This window comes from Nicotiana tabacum, chromosome 9 (assembly GCF_000715075.1).
Source record: "Nicotiana tabacum cultivar K326 chromosome 9, ASM71507v2, whole genome shotgun sequence".
Taxonomy (NCBI): domain Eukaryota; kingdom Viridiplantae; phylum Streptophyta; class Magnoliopsida; order Solanales; family Solanaceae; genus Nicotiana; species Nicotiana tabacum.
In genome coordinates, this window is record NC_134088.1 from 81,320,053 (window position 1) to 81,340,314 (window position 20,262).

Below are 20,262 nucleotides of genomic sequence, written 5' to 3' on the forward strand. Positions count from 1 at the left end.
AGAGGAAGGGCGCTGATCAGAGGAGAAAGGAGCGTTCCTAGTCACCAAAAAAGCGGAGTGGCATTGATCGCTGGAAAAAGAGAGTGGCTTTGATTGCTAGAAAAGAGGAGGTTCACTAGTCACTGGAGAAGAGTGACATTGGTCGCTCAAAAAGAGAGAAAGCAAAGGAACATTGATCGGGCAGTCAGGGTAAATCCTCCCATCGATATAGGAAGCTATTTGAGTCTCTACCAAAATCATAAAGATATGGATACAATTTAAAGAAAATAAAAGAGAGAAAAGAGAAATTGATTACTTGAATAGAACTTGCTTACAAGGCACACCTTGTTAATAGTGTTAGACATAATACACATTTAGTGATTGTCCAATTTTGGAAAATATCCAACTTTGGACTTAACTCTTCAACACTCTAATTCTAATATTCTCACACTAACCCTTTAATATCCTATAGTCCTAAGTATAGCTATATAAATTAGACAAGGTCTCTTAGGTGCATGGCTATTGGCTAATATTTCTTGATATATTCTCTTATGTTCTAGGGAAGAGAAGTTAGAAACATGAGATATATCTTGGAAACAATATCCTAGAAATGTCTATTAACTTCGTAGCATCTGCCGCCAGATTTGTGAAGTTCAGAATTCTGAAGGAAATAGAGAAGAAAAAATATATAAATCAAAAGTATTGGGAAATTTTTTTAAAAAAATAACCGAAGTTATTTTCCAAGCAATGGTGTAACCTGAAAATGTTTCCAGCGTGATAATTCTTGGCACAAGGAAATTATTCTATCCTTTTTCTGAAGTTATTGAATATTAGAAGAATATGGGTCCAAATGGAGCGAAATGCATAGTGATGATTCATATAGCAGGTACCAACTAACTTGGCATTGAAGGATAAATATTGTCATTGCAATTTATGTAGCATAGTTTAACTGAACATGCAATTTAAAATGCCTATATTATATTAATAGCAGAGTATTAAAATAGCGGTTGCACATTTAGTTTACAGAGATTTCATATTGAAATTTAAAAATGAAAGGTCAAACAAATTTGAGTTTGAAACTTGTGCAAGTTGCATAAAATAGTACTATTATAATTAGAATGGTGCTAAACATTTTTAGGATATTTCAAAATGGAAAGCGTGTCACTTAAGTTGGAAGGGATAGAGTACTTCATAGCCTGAATCTCTTTGATGTGAATTAATAATTGTGATTTTTGATCTTTTAATCCATGCCATTTTTATAATCATCTCTATTACCCCTACCTATGCATTTGTTGTTGACTTTGTCCTTCATGTGGATTTACAAGTCTGCTGTCACTCTTTTCCTTTTCCCTTAGCCCATATGTGGCTACATCAAGTTCACATATTTTTCCATGTGACAAAGGCCAATCACAGCTTCCATGAAACAGGCACAACAAGGGGCTGATATCTCTGGTGTATTGACTGTGATGACTCTGGGGATGTAAGTGTTAAAATTGAGCTTTAGATATTCTTTCTACGGCTGGAAAACACCTTATTTTGATATGACATGCATTGACAGGTTCTACTCAGCTGTAGCTAAAACTGCTTTCAAGGGTGAGAGTCAACAAAGTTTGCATCACTTTTGGTAAATTTTACTGACCCTCTTACAGACATTGAAATTGAACAACTGACAAGAAGACTTGCTTCTGCCACTAGACCTTGTATACTACTTCCCTTCCAAAGACAAAAAGCAATAATTTTATAAAAACCTAGAGACACTGATATAACAACTGTAGTATCTACTAATTCTATTTCTTGTCATCTTGTTTTGAGTTGCACAGTTTACTGCTCCAGAAAAATTTGTGCAAAATCTACTAATATCTAATTTGAAATCGGGTAACATCATCTACAAGCGTTGCATTATATATTTGAGTATAAGATTTATGTCTTACCTTCTGATATCACTACCCACACGATTGAACATCTGTAAGATGATAGCATGTCATGTTTTTCATTTATATGTGTATGCAACAGGTCTCAAGTGTATAATATGCTGCTTAGAACAACTTTAGATTTTGTTTTTTAATATAAATCTTACCTTTGTTTCAGGGAAATGGTTGCCTATATTGCAAATACATTAATTTTTATCTTAAGGTAAGTATGTATTTCAGCTTTCTTATCAACTCTGTTGCTTTAGTAATTTTTAACAGTATTAGTTTGAAGAGGTCTTTAGACGGCTATGTTGCTTAAAAAGAATTTAGATTGCCAGCCTTAAATGCTTCTTGATTCTAAATCTTATAAAAGCAGTAGGTCAATTTACTATTAGCTAATCTAGTAAACTTGTTGAAAGAGTAATATTAAGAAAACCCCTTATTTGAGATAATGAGAAACTTTAGCATTATTAATTCTTATCTAGCATCAATGTGCACCAACAGGCAAGTCCCTGACAAACTGGTTATAAGGGATTTTTGTATTTTTTGGGTCATTGAAACCAAAGCGGCAGAAATGGACTTGCTGCTGCTAACTTTGGATAGGAACCTGTAACACGGGCTAAAGAGAACTTGAAAGGCATGGAGGTGGGCTTCTTTGTCTACCATGCTCAATTCTGAAGTGGACAATTCTGTTTTTCCAAGAGCCTTACCTACTTCAGAGTTACTTAATAATACTTTTAGAATGATTATTTTTGGAGGAAAGGTTGATATGTTAATCATCTATTCAGATGTGCATGGCTGGAGTGTTGGTTGTACTTTGATAATTCATTACAAGCCCAACAACAAAGTAGCCTCTCAATAATACCCTCCTACTGGAAATAGATTGGGGAACAAGCAAGTTTAAGTAGTTGGAAAAATTTGTTGACAATAGAATCAGATACAACATTTTTTAGCAACCAAACAAATATGATTTATGAGTGTTTATAAGGCTCCCTTTCAGACTGCCTTCAAGAGTGTGGGAAGTGGGATTCATGCGGTGGCTTTGAGTGCAAGTTGCCTATTTTGAAGAAACAATACTTCCCTAAAGCCTGCATGTTAACTCTTTCTAAGTCCTTATTAGGAACTCACATAACTTACTTAATGTCATTCTTTTCTGATACATGTTTTAGTGCCCCTTCAACACATTTTCTTTTGGGAAGGTTGCAGCAAAGTTCGTAAGGACCACTTGACGATGCGGTAGATTGTGTTTTCCCTGATAAGAAATAGTGGTCTGCGCATAAGGGAACTGCAGATACCTCATCAAGCCTTATTAGGAAAAAAGATGTGGAGATTAAGCAGAGGATAAAACTCAGCGATGGGTTGATTGCATGGAATTACAGAGTGGATGAGGGTAGCTGGAGTTCTAAACAAGTTAGCAAGACAAATGAAGAATGGAGTCCAAATGGGATGTGTGATGCTTTCGCCATATTTATTTCCTCTAAAGTGGGGAACTGGTGATGCAGGTTTTGGATATGATGAGTGTAAGGAGGGCCTCAATCTAAGTTCCTCGGACACGGGTGCGGATCTAGAGGTCGGATCCTTCGAGATGTAAATTCTAAGATTCGGGGATACGGATCCTAGTACGGATACCGGTGTAAGGATCCGGCTAAAAATAATTCAAAAAAAATAAAAATATATCGAAATTATGAGGAATTTGGTGGAATACTTATGTATAGCTTATAAAGTGTGGATTTCTTTTTTATTCTCAAGTTGTAGATAAGTAAAGAATTGATTTCCTGGATAAAGTATGCTATTTTCTTCAAATTCGCCCTAGTTTTGGTTCTGATCTCGGGAATCAAATTGTATCCCGTCTCGAATTTTTCCTTCCGTCGCAGTCAAAGTACCCAAAATTGTTTGACCAAATCCGGTACAGATTCCATACCCACACCCATACTAGTGTCGTGTCGACACGGGTACGACACCTAAACTGCCGTGTCAGAGCAACTTAGGCTAGGACCCATTTTAGAAAACTTCGGTTAATTTTCACTTTATAACAGAAACCAAAATCTGAAGAACTGGAAATCAAAATCATCGTTGCACTAATCTCTTTATATGTTGGATGAGCCAATAAGCTACGGATATCATCCTTAAATATCTTTTCGCTGCAATTTGATAGAAAGAAATAGAATGGCCTTTCAGTATGAGCAGGTGTCAGTGCTTAAGTCCTTTCTTTTGTACACTTATAGCCTGTTTGGCCAAGCTGCAAAAATCAGCTTATTTTGAGAAGTGTTTTTTCAAAAGTGCTTTTCTCAAAAGTACTTTTGGTGAGAAGCAGTTTGTGTATGGCTAATTAATTTTAAAAGCACTTCTGAGCAACAATTAATATTTGGCCAAGCTTTTAAAAACTGCTTTTAAGTGTATTTTTCTCAAAAGTGTTTTTCAAATAAGGTCTTTTGGAGAGAAGCTACTTTTTTCTGCTTCTTCAAAACTGGTTCTGCTTCTCTTCAAAAACACTTTTTTTTCTTCCAAAAGTTTGGCCAAACACTTCAACTTTGAAAAAAAAGCACATTTTTTGAGAAAAAAGTGCTTCTCGGATTGGAGAAGCTTGGCCAAACAGACTATTAATATGCCTTAGGATAGGGAACACTATGTGACCATGGATGAGCTGAGCTGAGCTTGTCAGATGAGTGGTTTCTAGGTTTATGGCTATTCTTTTTGTTAGTCAGTTTGTGGTGGCACTCTTTTTGCTAGTGCATGGGGAGGCGCTCCTTTGGTGCCATTGTTTGGGGATTTTCCATCCTTAACCATCAGCAAATTAAAAGTACTGTTGAGAATTATGTTTTTGGTGGAAGTTATTTTGATGGTTTCTTTAGGTGCTTGTGTACATCAACAATGCAGTTGGCTATATTATTTAGAGTCCGGAACTAAAATGTGGTTCTTTTAGACTCAAAGAACCAAAATGTGTGAAAAAAAAAACTGGTGACCATAATATATATAACGCCCTTTTAAAAGGCGCTATATTTTAACGGCCGTTTGCCTAGTTAAGTATAGCACCCTTTTAAAAAGCGCTATATATATAAAGCCCTAACATACCGCGCTATATATATTATGTGGGCCCATCAATAATTCTTCTGGGAATATAACAATAATTCAACTGGGTATAGCGCCCATATTTAAGGCGCTATACCTGAAATAATTGTACCCCCAGACTGGTTTTTGCCTTATTTAAAGAGGTTAAGGATTTTGTAAAAATCCATTCATAAGTATTTTCAAGTCTTCTGAAATATTTCTTCGTTAAGTTATCTTGCATTAAGAAATGTCTGGATGCAATGACGTACCAAGGTGTTATTGTGGCAAACGTGCGATTATGAAGTCATGTTGGTCAAATAGTAATGTGGGGTGCAGACGCTGGATATGTCAACAACTTGTAAGTTATTGTTTTGGAAAAAATGTTTGTTAATATTTTTTATATAAAATGTTGACTAATAGTGTTGTGTTATAATAGCCATTGGTAGGACGGAAATCAATGTAGATTTGAAAAATGGTATGATGAACCCATTAACCAAGAATACTACAAATCGTGTTTGCAGTATGTTTGGAATATGACCGGTGAATACGAACTCCAGATCTTTAAACTACAACGACAACTTACGGCAGTGCAGGAGAAACTAAAAGAGGCGGAAGAAGAAAACAATAGGTTGGAAGAGAAATTTAAGTGGTTGAAACAGAGAATAATGGGCGATAGTGACTAAACAAACACATGGATGTGTTGACTAAACATTCATGTATTTTCATTAGTTGTACCGAATTTAAATTATGTTAAGTTGCTATGTTTGTTTTTGTGTTATAGTATTAAACTAATAAATAACCCTAGAAATAAGAACACATGCGCATATAATATAAACCATAAATAATGTTGCTATTACATACTGAATGTCATATGTACAAATAATAAAAAATGTCAATGTAAAGGGAATTAATTCTTAGGACCAAGTGATGCTCCCAGGCACGCTCCCCGAGACTCTTCTCTCTCTTCTTCCTAAGACTACACCACCCCCATCAAGAGCCAAGCTTCCCGCATCCAAACCCCAGTGAAATTCTCCGGCAACCGAGCCCTCACGCGCGGCCAACTCGCGTGCTTTTCCGGCGAGATCTCAGCCACGCGCCGGCGCGTGTGGCTTTTTCCGGCGACTTTTTTAACTTTTTTCGTTAGACAGCCTCTTCTCGAGGCTTTTCCGAGCCTTCCCGTTTCAGTTTCACCAAAATTCGACGACTTTTTCTTTTTCCGGCCATTAAACACCAGATGCCAGCGATTGTTTCCTTTATTTCATCTTATGTGATCTCCTTTAACACATCCGTTATTATGGGTAGCGACAGGATTTATTATAATGCAGGTTTTAAATCCTTTGACATCACAAAAAAATGTTCTAGGTCTGAAGTATGGTTCGAATGGGTTGAACGTAGCAGGAAACTGATGAGGACAACAACTGTTAGTCTCAAAGTTATGAAATGGGTGACAGAAGTATTTAATGTGGCGTCAAAGGAACACAACAAGGCAATAAGGAGATGGAATATGAAAGACCACTATGCAGAATTTTATTGCAATCTTAAATACAATGAATATGGTAGGTACATCAGTTTCATTACCGTACAAGGGGAGAACAGGTCTGTCATAATTACACCGGAAATCTCACAAAATGCAGGGTGGGGAGACATAGCTCAAAAAATACAAAGGCTCATAAATGTCCCAGAAAAAGAAAGGAATATTCAGATTGTGAGAAACCCCCAGCTGGAGTCATCATATACTGAAGCAGTCAGAACTAACAGATGGTCATCAGAAGGAACGAAATCTTCCCCAATCAAATTCAACAGGTCCAAAGTTATAATCCCTGGAGGCTCAGAATTATCATCGGACAAAGATGTGCTGCGTAGGTGCATAGTAGGCAAAGTTATGACTTCTATGAAGGAGACTCCAACTCTGAACGATATCAGGAGATGGGCTTGCAACACATGGAAATCCAAGTGTTAACGTGCATTAGATCAATGATTCTCAATTTTTGTTTGAACTTCCGTCAAGGAAGGATGCAGAACAAGTTCTTATGGGAGAATGGCATTGGAAGAAGTCCAAAGTTATTCTTGATTGGTGGAAACCTACTACTGGCTGCTGGTCAGAAGAGATGGAGCGTGATTGGGTTTGGATTAGGCTTTTGTGACTTCCTGTTAATCTATGGTCAGAGAAAGTGTTCAAAGCAATAGGTGACCAATGTGGGGGATGGATCGAAACGGAGGAGGAGACAACACTCAAAAATCATCTACGATGGGCAAGAATTAAAGTGAAGGGAGATGGAAGCAAGGTACCAAGAGATATACAGGTGGAAAGCGATGGGTTTATGTACAAAATTCCCATCTGGTGCGAAGTTCCGGCGACGGTGATGGCGGTCTTGCAGGATGATGATGAAGGAAGGCAAGGTCAGATGGTTAATAGGGGAAATCTTCTGGTAAATGGGACTTATTCGGCGCATCAGTCCTCTAGCCACGTGAGTACATCGAAAGAAGGGGAGAAGTTTAAAAAATTGGCACGTGTGCCAGAGTCACGTGAGGTCGTCACTGTTTCTTTTAATGAAGTTTTGGGCCACAAACAATTAATTAGTTTGGGCCCGAAATTGCCAGATCCCTCAGTTGATATTTGTTGCAAAGGCCCACCTCAAATAACCCAATATGAGGACCCTCTTTTAAAAGATCCTCTACTAATTGAGATACAGGCTATTGTAGCGGACTCTTCAATGGAAAATCACGTTAATGAACTAACGCTGGCAACAAAGGTCGGCCGTCTTGAGGGAACTGACGAGGAGAACCATCCGATCCAAGCTGACAAAGAAAAGGCCATGGTGATAGTCACAGAAAAGGAACACCCATCGACATAGAACCAGGAAATTAACAACATGCAGATTGGGGAGGGGAGTACAATTGGGGATTGGGCCATAGAAGAAGCTCTACCTCTAAATTCACTAGCCAATGAAGAAGAGAAGGATCCAGATTTTGATACATCAATTTGGGTGCATCAAAATATCATCAGATTGAGCAAAGAGTTTGGGGTGGAATTTCAAGGGTGTGAGAAAGAAGCACTTCAGTTATTTATAAAGATTGATGGTAAGAAGCGAGCTTTAATAGAGTTATCAATGACGACAATGGAGGCAGTCACCCCCAAAAAGAAAGAAAGCAAAGAAGTGAGAAACTTAGATATTGGGAGCAAGTTCAAAAGCAACGGTACTGGAAGCAGGGGGGATATCTTGCCATTGATAGTAAATGATGATCAAAAGTTAGGGGATTAAATAGATATAGAAAGAGGGAGTCGATTAAAAATATGGTTCATAGTTGGAAGGCAGATGTTTATTGCTTCCAAGAGACCAAGATAGAAGGGAAAATCAAGGAATTAGTTAGAGAACTATGGGCATACATGTGGGTGAATTTTGCTCAGTTAGAAGCAAGTGGAACTAGGGGGGTATCCTTATCATGTGGGACAGTAGGGTATGGGAAGGGGAGATTAGTAGCTTGGGTATGTATTCCATCACATGTAAGTTCAGTGGCAAGTCACAAGAGTTTGATTGGCACTTATCTAGTGTATATGCTCCTAATGACACAGTTTAAAGAGAAGAAGTATGGTGGGAGTTAGGTGCTGCTAGGGGTTTATTCACTGGGCCTTGGGTAGTGTGTGGGTACTTCAACACTGTTAGGTTTCCATCCGAGAAGAAGAATTGTAATAGTTTCACCAGATCAATGACTGAATTTACAGAATTCATTGAGGATATGGGGTTAGTAGACTTGCAACTGCTAGGAGGGAAGTTTACTCGGAAGAAAGGGGTTAATCACAATATTGCTGCTAGGTTGGATAGGTTCTTGGTTTCTGAAGAATGGGATGGAGGCTTTAGAAATATTAAGCAGTCAATCATGCACAGAGTCACTTCAGATCACTCACCTCTGATGCTACAATGTGGGAATTGGGAGCCATTGAAATCTTATTTCAAATTCGAGAATTGGTGGCTGCTGACTCAAGGCTTCAAGGACAGAATTAAAAACTGGTGGGATTCTTTCTCTTCTGCTGGTAGACCTGATTATGTTCTTGCTTTCAAACTGAAAGCTTTGAAGGAGAAACTCAAAGAGTGGAGTAAATCAATACAAGGTAGCTCGGATATGCAGAAATTGAACATCCTTGGCCAACTTGCTGAACTTGAGGAGATTCAAGAGCTGAGGATCCTGAATGATGAAGAAATACATAAAAAAGCTACCCTACTGTTGGAGTTTGAGGAAACTGCTAGAAAGGAGGAGATAGCATGGAGGCAAAGGTCCAGAGCTATTTGGTTGAAAGGAGGAGATAGAAATACTAAGTTTTTCCATAGAAACTGCTAATGCTCATCAAAGGTACAATAACATTGATAAGTTACTAGTTAATGGGGAAACTGTGGAGAATCTTGAAGACATCAAGAAGGAGATAGTCACTTTTTACCAAAACTTATACACAGAGGCTGAGGAGTGGAGACCACAATGTGATCTAAGGGAATGCCCAACCATTAGTCTAGAGGATAACCAGATGTTACTGAGCACCTTTGAACCACAAGAAATCTAGGAGAGTGTTAAAGCATGTGCAGGGGACAAGGCTCCTGGCCCCGATGGTTATACTATGGCTTTCTACATGCAATGCTGGGAAGTGATTAGTCCGGATGTGGTTGCTGCTGTCCAGAATTTTCAAGAAAATGGAGTTTTCGAAAAAAGTTTCAATGCCACCTTCGTGGCTTTGATTCCTAAGAAAGTGGGAGCCAAGGAATTGAAAAACTTTAGACCTATCAGTCTGATAGGTAGTATCTATAAAATAATTTCAAAGATTTTGCAGAGAGACTCAAAAAAGTGATGTGCAAACTGGTGGACACTCAGCAGATGGCTTTTATCAAAGGCAGGCAAATTATGGATGCTATTCTCATTGCTAATGAGTGTGTAGATGCTAGAATGAAGAGCAAAAATCCTGGCATTTTGTGTAAGCTGGACATAGAAAAGGCATATGATCATCTAAATTGGGAGTTTTGCTGGGAATTTTATTAAAGATGGGCTTTGCTGAAAGGTGGATCAGCTGGATCAAATTCTGCATTAGCATTGTAAAATTCTCCATTTTGATTAATGGTTCACCTGTTTGGTTCTTCTAATCTCAAAGAGGATTGAGACAGGAGGACCCTATTTCACCTTTCTTATTTATTCTTGCAATGGAAGGCTTAAACAATTTGTTTAGAACTGCTAAAGCTAACAACAGGATCAGGGGTTTCAGGGTGAATTTTAGGGAATCAGATCACCTGGAAATCACACATTTGTAATATGCAGATGATACATTAGTGTTTTGTGATGCTAGTAGAGATCAACTGCTATTATTGAGGGTGGTCTTCATTCTTTTTGAAGCTATATCTAGATTACACATTAACTGGAATAAAAGTTTCATTTATCCAGTTAATGAAGTAATGGAGATAGTTTATCTGGGAACGCCACTTGGGGTAAAAAGCAGATCAAAAGGGATTTGGAATGGAGTAGTAGAGAAATGTGAAAAGAAGTTAGTTAGCTGGAAGAGCCAATATTTATCCTTGGGAGGAAGACTAATTCTTATTAACAGTGTTCTTGATGCCATGCCTACTTACATGATGTCCTTATTTCCAATGCCTGCAAGTGTAGTGAAAAGACTTGATGTTCTGAGAAGAAATTTTCTGTGGCAAGGCAGCAGTAAAAAAAACAAAATCCATCTGGTCAGGTGGGATATCCTTACAGCCAGCAAGAAGGAAGGGGGAATGAGGATCAGGAATTTGAAAATTCAGAACCAAGGCTTGATGATGAAGTGGTTATGGAGGTTTGCTACAACAGAGCAATCTTTGTGGAAGAATGTAATCAGGGCAAGGTATGGGATGGGAGGAAGTTGGACAACTAACTCTGTAAATAGTCCTTATGGGGTAAGTTTGTGGAGGTCTATTAGAAAGCTATGGCCAAAGTTCAGTAACAAATCCAGTCTCAAAGTTGGAAATGGAATGAAAACATCTTTTTGGGAAGATAAATGGCTTGGGCAAAGAACACTGAAGCAACTTTTTCCGGACATTTACAATCTGAACCAACAACAAGGATCATCTGTTGTAGAGGTGTGGACATGCCTAGGGTGGAACCTCACTTATAGAAGACTACTAAATGATTGGGAAATTCAGAGGTTGACAGCTTTCTATAACACTCTAGAACAATTCACAGGGATATCAAACACTGAGGATCGTGTGATCTGGCAAGGGGGTAGAGAAGGCAAGTTCTCTGTTAGATCAGCTTACAAGGAGTACAATCACTCTAACAACCAGATTGGTTGTTGGCCTTGGAAGCCGATATGGAAAGTCAAAATCCCTTACAAATTTGCATGTTTTACTTGGCTTTTAGCTAGAGAGGCAATTTTGACACAAGATAATCTCATCAAGAGAGGATATCAGTTGGGCTCCAGATGTTATCTATGTGAAGATCATGCGGAAACAGTCAACCATCTTTTTTTGCACTGCAGAGTTACTGACCAATTATGGAAGATATTCAATCAACCTGAGGGGAGAATTCGGGAAGTTCTAGCAAGCTAGAAAAGAGATGGTGAACAATCCCGTCAGAAAGAGAGATGGAAGATTGTCTTTGCTTGTATATGGTGGACAATTTGGAACAATTTGGAAAGAAAGGAATCAAAGGTGTTTTGAAGACAACCACAGTCCTATACAAAAATTGAAGATGAGCTATCTAGTGCTCTATTAGTTTTGGTGTAAACAGGAGTATCTAGAAGAATGAATGTATTTTTGATGTTTTAGATTATTTATGAGATTTTACAGAGAACTAGAATCTCTTCTGGTACTCCCTCTTGTAATTATGGATGGTTACACTGGTTTGGTGTAGTCCACCTTCTAATTAATACAAATATGTTAACTTTTCAAAAAAAAAAAAGTCAATGTGTCCCACAGCCTTTATGCTTTAAAGCAATGGTTGGCCTGGGGCGCATCCCATCCCTCCCGACTATACTATCAGGATCATCCTCATCACGTCGCCTTTTTATCGAAGGATGCGCTGCAGCATGATCGTCAGTAAGACTGGCAGGCTCTGTAGAAGGGGCCGTCGGTCCAGCAGTAACCTACAAAATAATAAGATATTTTAGTATATGAAATATATATTAGTAATGTACGTCTTAGCTAAAAAAAATTTAAATTGTCTTACCATGGTCTCGGCGGGCTCCTGAATATAATCATCCGTCTCAGGCATGTCAGTATCGCACAAAGTGGCCTCCTTGACGGGCGAGGATGATGCCTTCAAAAAAAAAAACGCTTTAGATATTTATAACTAATCAATAAGATAAAAACAAATATAAATAATAGTAATACAAACTAACCAAATCATGTGAAAGATCCGCAACATCCCTCGATGATGAGCCATAACTCAGTCGGCGCCCACTATCCACATCTCGTGTCGGACGATCATCAACAACTGTCGATGGCTCTGGAGGACCAGGAAAATGTGATCCCACTCCTGTCGCGTAATGGTTGTGCCCGCGATCAACAATGGAGCTGACGGGGTCACCTGCGAAGTCCCTGGAGTAAGCTGAAGGCTGAATGACGGCATATCTCTAGGAGCATGGTCTGGCTCATGGTGGTCACCCGGCTGATCAACTCCAACATCCTCAACAGGTGCCTCAACGCCCCCTTGCTGGGGACCACGTCCTCGCCGACCCCCACGACCTCGTGGGACACCCCTACCTCTCTGGGCACGCCTACCATGTCGACCATGTTCAGGTTCCACTGCTGGCCCACGATGGTACAACTCTGGTGCCACATAATCAACCTCGTATCCTAAGCGCTCATAATCTCGGGCTCGCCTCAATGTCCGGGAAGCCAGATCTGTAACCTGCCGGCCATACTGGTGCAAAGCGGCCGCTCACTCGCCGATATGCTGCTGCATCTGCAGTCCCAACTGGTAGAACAGATGTTGGCCAATAGCCTGCACAACATGTAAAATATTAATTACGGAACGCTAGGTTAACGTTATAAGTAAGTATACCAAATAATATACCGGTGCCTCGTGCCTCCCGGCGTATGGAACGTACCGACCACCAACGCGATGAACGGGATTCCCGACGAAAAGTCGGGTAATGCTGCGGTACCAGCCCATATACTCATGCTCACCATCCGTCCGGTCAGGTGGATGGGGAGGGGGGGAGGCGGAATCAGGTCATGCCGCTGGTCCCAAATATCGATCTGCGCCTCTTGCCATGCCACATATGTCTGGTCAACCCTGGAACGATCATCCCGCTGGTAATGTGTCCTATGCCAAGCGGGCGGTGAAGGTACAAGCTGCGGTCGACCAAACTGGCGAAGGACTCGCTCGGTGGCATGATGCTCGACAATATTGAGACACATCAACGGGACGGAAGAGCTCCTCATAATTCGGCTGGTCGAGCAATAATCGGGCAAACCAACTATTAGCTCGTCGTTGTATGGCCTCCAAATGAACTATTAAGTAAAAATAGGAACCGTGAGTATACGCAACACATATAAAGCCAGGCCAAGTAAACTTAAGTATACATTTACCTGCGCGCCCTCCAGCAAATCCAACAAATCCCTGCAATAGGGGAGATTATGTCGAGCCTCGTACTCGCGTCCGATCCCCGTCTATCAATCCACCTCCTAGCTAAAGGGAGAAACGGTGGAGGTAGTGCATCCGCAACGAAGGGTGGTAGAGGTGGCTGCAACTGCAGGAACCGCTCCATGCCCAAACCTAATATACAATGTGGACGTAAAATTTAAGGTATATTTTTACTATGTATGTTATAATCATGAAAATAATTGACTATGTTTTCACCTGAAGCAGCGGCAAAAATCCGGCAACGTCTCGCTGGGTGCCCATGCTCCCCCGGCACATCTGCCTGTACAAGTAACCAAGAACAGCAACACCCCAGCTGTAATCATGTAAATCATCTAGTCGCTCAAGATGATGAAGAAATCTCAAGCTGACTAGGTTTCCCGAAGTGTTCGAGAACAATACCCCTCCAAACATAAGCAGCAACAACAACCTCGTGTACCGGTTAATATGAAGATCCGATGTATCATCCGTAATGTCCGCATGCATCGCCTCCAGATGCAGCCGGACGGGCGTCAACTGTAGACGACTAGCCCCAACCAATGCAGCCTTATCCGCTGGCTGGAAATTGGTGAGCCGCTGCAACATCTCCAGGTACTGCAATCCCGTATAATCTCTGATGGCATGCGGTAAAGCAACAGGATGTCCATCAACCGGCAGCCCATACAGAACCTCCACGTCCTGATGCGTGATAGTAGCCTCGCCAATTGGTAAATGGAATGTGTGCGTCTCCGGTCGCCACCGCTCTATCAAAGCCGTGATCAACGACCAATCCAGCTCCAACCGGCCGATCTTAATAATCCTATAGAAACCCGTATCCTGAAGGAGTCTGACTATACGGGACGGGGATGGAGATGGTGGGCCCTAAGAAAGTCCCACATATCGTCTACTCTTCTAGCACGGAACGTCTGGGCCAATAAGTGCCCCTCCCATATGTACAAAGACCTATGCTCGGCCTGTAGCAACAGTAGCTCTAGCGAGGCAGGTCCGGGATGCATAGGCGGAACCTCTATGACGACTACTGTAAATCGAACAATATTAATTAAAGTATTTTTCTTTTTCATTGCTTAACATCTTTAAATATATTGCAATACCTTTAATATTAAAATTTATTCGATATTTTTACTATATTGTTAATTAGGTTGATACATTTTCAATATTATAATTTTATATTTTATATGTTAGTTTACTATTTTATATGTTTGTATATTATTTAATATGTTTGTTTCTTATTTTATATGTTAGTTTATTATTTTATATGTTAGTTTTATTATTTTATATGTTTGTTTGTTACTCACCTATTTTTGACTATAATAAAATTAAATAATTAATTTTCATATCTATACAGGATTTAATTATTAAATATTCATATAACAATACTTAGTTTGAGTCCAAATGAATCACATTTTGGTTCCGGACTCGATATTTGAGGCCTAGTAGCACCAATGTATCCAATGTTCTTGTGTTCATGATGACAAAATTTTCCCGATTTATCACTCAACAGGTCTGTTATTTTATATGTTAGTTTATTATTTTATATGTTAGTTTTATTATTTTATATGTTTGTTTGTTACTCACTTATTTTTGACTATAATAAAATTAAATAATTAATTTTCATAACTATACATGATTTAATTATTAAATATTCATATATCAATACTTAGTTTGACAAATATTGTTGGTTTTTCATGTTATTTTCTTACGTTTGTTGACTAGAATTGGAGAGAGTTTGTTTTTGAACTATCAGCTTTTTGGACATATTTTTGGGTTTAACAGATACTTAAATGATTAATTTCAATAACTACAAAGATACTACGCTAAAGGGCACTACATTTTACTACGCTAAAAGGGCATTACATTAGGCCACAAGATACCACTACAAGGAACTAAAGTAACAATTTATTTATTTTACTAGTCTTTTAGCAAATAAATAATCTAAACCGGATAAAAATAACAAATTAATTTAATCACAAAACAATCACGAAAATACATATACCACAGTAAAAAGTAACTAATTAACATTTGTTTTTAACAACTAACAACAATTTCTCTATTTTACTAATTGTTTTTAGCACATTAATACTATAGTCCGGCTAAAAAACAACAAATTAATTAAATCGCAAAACAATCACAAAATAACATAGAGCACATTAAAAACAACTAATAGGCATTTTTTATACATGAGTTTTAACAAAAACTAAGTCGGAATACCTCGATTTAAAATTTTTGGACAGTTGAAGATTTGGTGATTTGGAGCCGAAGCGAGCAACCCACTACGAGATAACGCCTTAGCTAGGATGTGGGACCGAGAATCTATACTTTTTGTGGGACCAGTGGGCTCCACTCGAGCTTTTTTTCCTTAACAATGGGGGGACCGCTGTTTTGTTTTGTTTAAGGGGGAGGAAGCGTTTCTGGTTTGGTGGGGAAGGGGGAGCGTTTCTGGTTTGGTGGGGAAGGGGAGTGTACGGGTTTTTATGTGGGTATAGCGCCTTATATTAAGACGCTATACTATATCGTCTTAATATAAGGCGCTATACCTTCCCGCTCATTTCAGGTTCAAATATAGCGCCTTTTAAAAGGGCGCTATACTTAACTGGGCAAACGGCCGTTAAGGTATAGTGCCTTTTAAAAGGGCTTTATATATATTATGGTCACCAGTTTTGTTTTCCACACATTTTAGTTCTTTGAGTCCAAAAGAACCACATTTTGGTTCCGGACTCATATTATTTATCTGAGTGGAATTGATTCTTGTTCTTATCAACTTATCCCATGAAAACGAAAACCTAGTTGCTGATTTTGGTTATCTTTTTCTGCAGTGGAGTCGTCATAGCTGAAGGAATTCTCCATGGTGACAATATTTTCAAAACCCATGGTACTACTGCTAAAATGACATTTGACTTATGAGGACAAAAGTATCATTTATCTTACTGTAACCAATCCGATTTACATATTTTCTTGTGTTATGTTTCTTCTCTATTTATTTTCTGTACATTTTGCCTGCAATTGTTATTTACAAAATGAATTTGGTACTAATGGGCTTCAACAGATCTCAGATACTTGAGATATCTTCCAACTAAGAGTCAACTGACATTAAATCAGTGAAAGAGCCGGCCATGGTATTTGTTACAATATATGCATATAACATATACAAGATAATAAGCTTTTGGGAGTAAGAGTCATTGAGGTCTTTAATTTAATGACCTGCATTTTATATTTAAAAGTGAGAACTGTTTGAGGTCTGTAATTTAAATGACAACATGTTGACTTTAATAGTTAGTGCATTGTCCCAATGATACCAAAACCATGAAGTAAAAGGTGTGTTAGCGGCAAGATGTTAAGCAGAGGAGATTCTTTTCTGCGTTCTCTCAAAGTTGTCACCTTAAAAAGTGGACATTGTATAACTGACGCAATGGCTTTAAAAGTTAACTGAGAGGAATATAAATAACTTCCTTCTTCATCTCTTTTATTGAAGATGACTAATCAGTATTTGGTGTTTTATTCCTCTCAATATCTGAATGCTAAAAATGATCTTCCAGATAAGCCAAGTAGAATAGTGCAAGATTCACTTTAAAGTTAAAACAACCTTCTAGTCTATCTGAATGTAAAGAATACAAAAAGCATGCAATTGTTTAAGAGGTTAACACCGTCCATCATTAATGTCATGCTTATTCTATATTTTGGAGAAACACAACTTTTTACGCTCTTGCTATGAATTCCTTGGAGGTTGTTGGTGCTCTTCAGTTGGTGGTTTTCTCTGTGCATAAGCAACTCTTCAATGTGACCCGTGCTTAATGTTGAGGATGACGTGGACTTGCCAGAAAACAAAAAGTGCCTTGATTGGGAATATTTTCTTACTTTCCCTTATTTTCTTAGTTTGTGCATTTTCTCTTTTGGCTTCTCTGTTTACGCAAGTGTTATGATTGTTCTCTCTCCCTCCCTCTCTCTCTATGTATGTATGTATGTGGGCCAAGTTTCTGTTCTATTTCGTTTGATGCAGTCTTTACACTAAATTTAAAGTTCTATTCAAGTTAAACTACATCTTTTTTTGTTTTGCTTTGCCTTTAATGTGTTTCAGATTATTCGTGGGGTTACCTCATCCTTCTTTATGTGCTTATCCTTGTCTCGCGGGCCGTTGTAGTTGGTGTGCTGTATCCATTTTTACGATACTTTGGCTATGGTTTGGACTTGAAAGAAGCTTGCATTCTTGTCTGGGGTGGCCTTCGAGGTGCCGTAGCGTTGTCTCTTTCATTGTCGGTCAAGGTAAGCTATGTCAGATTCTTCTCTCCGTGCCTTCTCATTCTTTAATTTCTGCAAAATCTCTTACCTAATCCCTTTGTTTTATAATTATGCCTTCTTGGCTGTTTTCAGCGTGTCAGTGATGGCTCTCAATACATCAGTTCTGATACTGGAACTCTGGTAAGTGAAGAAAGGAATTGAATTAATAAGAAATCCATCAAAATGGAAATATGCTATATTTCATTATAATTCAGCTATATTATTCTAGTCATGGAGGCCTCACTCTCTTGCAGTTCGTTTTCTTCACTGGTGGGGTTGTATTTTTGACGCTCATCATCAACGGCTCAACCACACAGTTCGTCTTACATTTTCTGGGAATGGATAAGCTATCGACAGCAAAGGTAGAGTTGTTTTTGACTCGGTAGTATTTTGTTCTTGTTGGAGCCTAAGAGGTGGAAATGGGTTTTTAACCAGTGGGTTAGCCAAAATGTTTTTAATAAAATGACTGGTGGAAAAAACTTTTGATGGGTCTCAATTAGTGATCCAATAACACCCTATATCCAGATGGGTTTGATTGTGTGAACCAATTTTCCATCTGCAACTCATTTTCTAAGATGCAAAGCAAACTTTTACCCTTGTAACATTAGTGCCATAAGTTCCTTTTTCGTTTTCTCTTTCTGTTTTCATCTCTGCTAATAATTTGAATGGGTATCTATTTCCTCTTTTGGAGAGTGATTAAAAGCTACTACTCATAGGAAAGAAGGGTTTCATTAGTTTCGTTTTTGGGACAAATTCGATTACATATTTATTCTAATACCAGCTGTTTTATTATTTCAGTTGCCACAGCTTAGATACGGGAAACAAAAAAAAGTCCATAATCAGAATAAAGACAATGAGCTAAGGGCTAAAAGAAACCAAATTAAAATTTATGGCGTTTGGCGCTTAATTGTTTATGCAGCTCGTAATTAGATTGGGTGGTGTACGAGAAAAATGAAAACATTTTCATGTTGGATAGTAACATCTTTTTCTAGTTTCGTTCTTCATTTTGGTTACTAGATGGATTTTCCTTCCTTCATTCGAGTCAATTAACATTTCTGGTCTGGAAATATTTAGAAATCAAATGAAACAGGACTCATGAGGTTGGTAGACAAAATAGGAGACAGAAGCAGAAAAGAAAGAAAATTTGGCAAAAGATATAGCTCTAAGCAAATGATGTTAGAATATTTGACATGGCTTGCTTATATTATAGGTGAAATTGTAAGAAGGTTTTGATTTCTGTAATGGGTGTTAATGGAGTAAATGCGTGGTTTAGGTAGACCCTCTTAGATTCAACCCATTTGCCAACCACATAAAATGGGTGACAAATGGGATGAGTAACTATTCACCTAACCCCATTTATGCTTGCTCATTTATAATCAGTTTACATGTTGCTGCCTATATTCTTTCTTTATGTGGTTTGTCATTGGTTGCTCTCAGATTTGTCAGCCTCTCAGAAATTCAAATTGGCCCTTCATAGCATAATATTTCTTTTATGGAACAACTGCTTTTCTCTAACTGACCAACAGAAACACTATAGGATATTGAAATTAAGCAAAATCTGAGAAAAAGGATATTACCTTACATCCTTATCACAAAAAAAAAAAAAAACGGATATTACCTTGACATTCAACACTGTTCAAAGACCAAATTCAATGATGGCGAGATGAGTAAAGATGGTTGAGTGATAGAATCCAAAAGAGATGGAAGACCTCTTCCTCTGTCACTTGTGTTCCCCGAAAAAGAAGTGTCATGATAAGGAAATTTATATGTTTGTAAAAGCAGCGGAGGTATTATGAATAAAAGAGAGATGGTATTACACAGATAATTAAAGAAGGTAATTTAACTAGTCATGACTTTTTAAACTAAAACTCTTACCTTTCATGTTGAAATGATGGATGCTGAGGTTAGCAAGCAAAGTCATGTTGTTTGCAGCTTTATATTTTTTAATTCTTCATCTATAGATTTTTTCATCACTTAGTTTTATCTCGTTGCAGAAGCGCATATTGAACTACACAAAATATGAGATGTGGAATAAAGCTCTGGAAGCATTTGGTGATCTTGGAGATGATGAGGAACTAGGACCTGCTGACTGGCCAACAGTTAAAAGATATATTACTAGCCTAAATGATGTGGCGGGTGAACCAGTCCATCCTCATACTTCAACTGAAAATGATGATAATCTAGACCATATGAATTTAAAAGATATTCGGATCCGCCTGCTAAATGGTGAGAACATTACATTCTCAGTTCTGGGGAATAGTATATTTTGTTTGTGATCTATAACTTTTTGTTGCCAGCTACAAAATATATGGACAAATTTTTTGGATCATTTCCCCCGATAATTTGTGCACTTTGCAGTCTTTGACCACTAACACGTCAAATCACCTCCCATCAGTACAATGTATATGAAGTAGAGCGTCTACCAGAAAGTGACTCTATGCAATGTGCATCT

General features: G+C 38.4%; 1 protein-coding gene across 3 annotated transcripts in view; it reads left to right on the forward strand.

Annotated features, from left to right (window-relative positions):
• The window catches only part of LOC107799330 (sodium/hydrogen exchanger 8-like), a 39,717-nt gene that overhangs the window by 9,311 nt on the left and 10,144 nt on the right, over positions 1–20,262 (forward strand). For 2 of the 3 annotated variants that reach the window (XR_012694939.1, XM_075221773.1), the window contains exons 8-15: positions 1,407–1,459; positions 1,538–1,603; positions 2,068–2,112; positions 16,352–16,407; positions 17,611–17,795; positions 17,904–17,951; positions 18,065–18,172; positions 19,805–20,036. Coding sequence is in view for 2 of the 3 variants with exons in the window: in XM_075221773.1 (XP_075077874.1) it covers positions 1,407–1,459; positions 1,538–1,603; positions 2,068–2,112; positions 16,352–16,407; positions 17,611–17,795; positions 17,904–17,951; positions 18,065–18,172; positions 19,805–20,036 (793 nt within the window). In the remaining variant the exon portion in view is untranslated. The remainder of the gene's footprint in view (positions 1–1,406; positions 1,460–1,537; positions 1,604–2,067; positions 2,113–16,351; positions 16,408–17,610; positions 17,796–17,903; positions 17,952–18,064; positions 18,173–19,804; positions 20,037–20,262) is intronic. The other variant, XM_075221774.1, reaches the window with a different exon arrangement.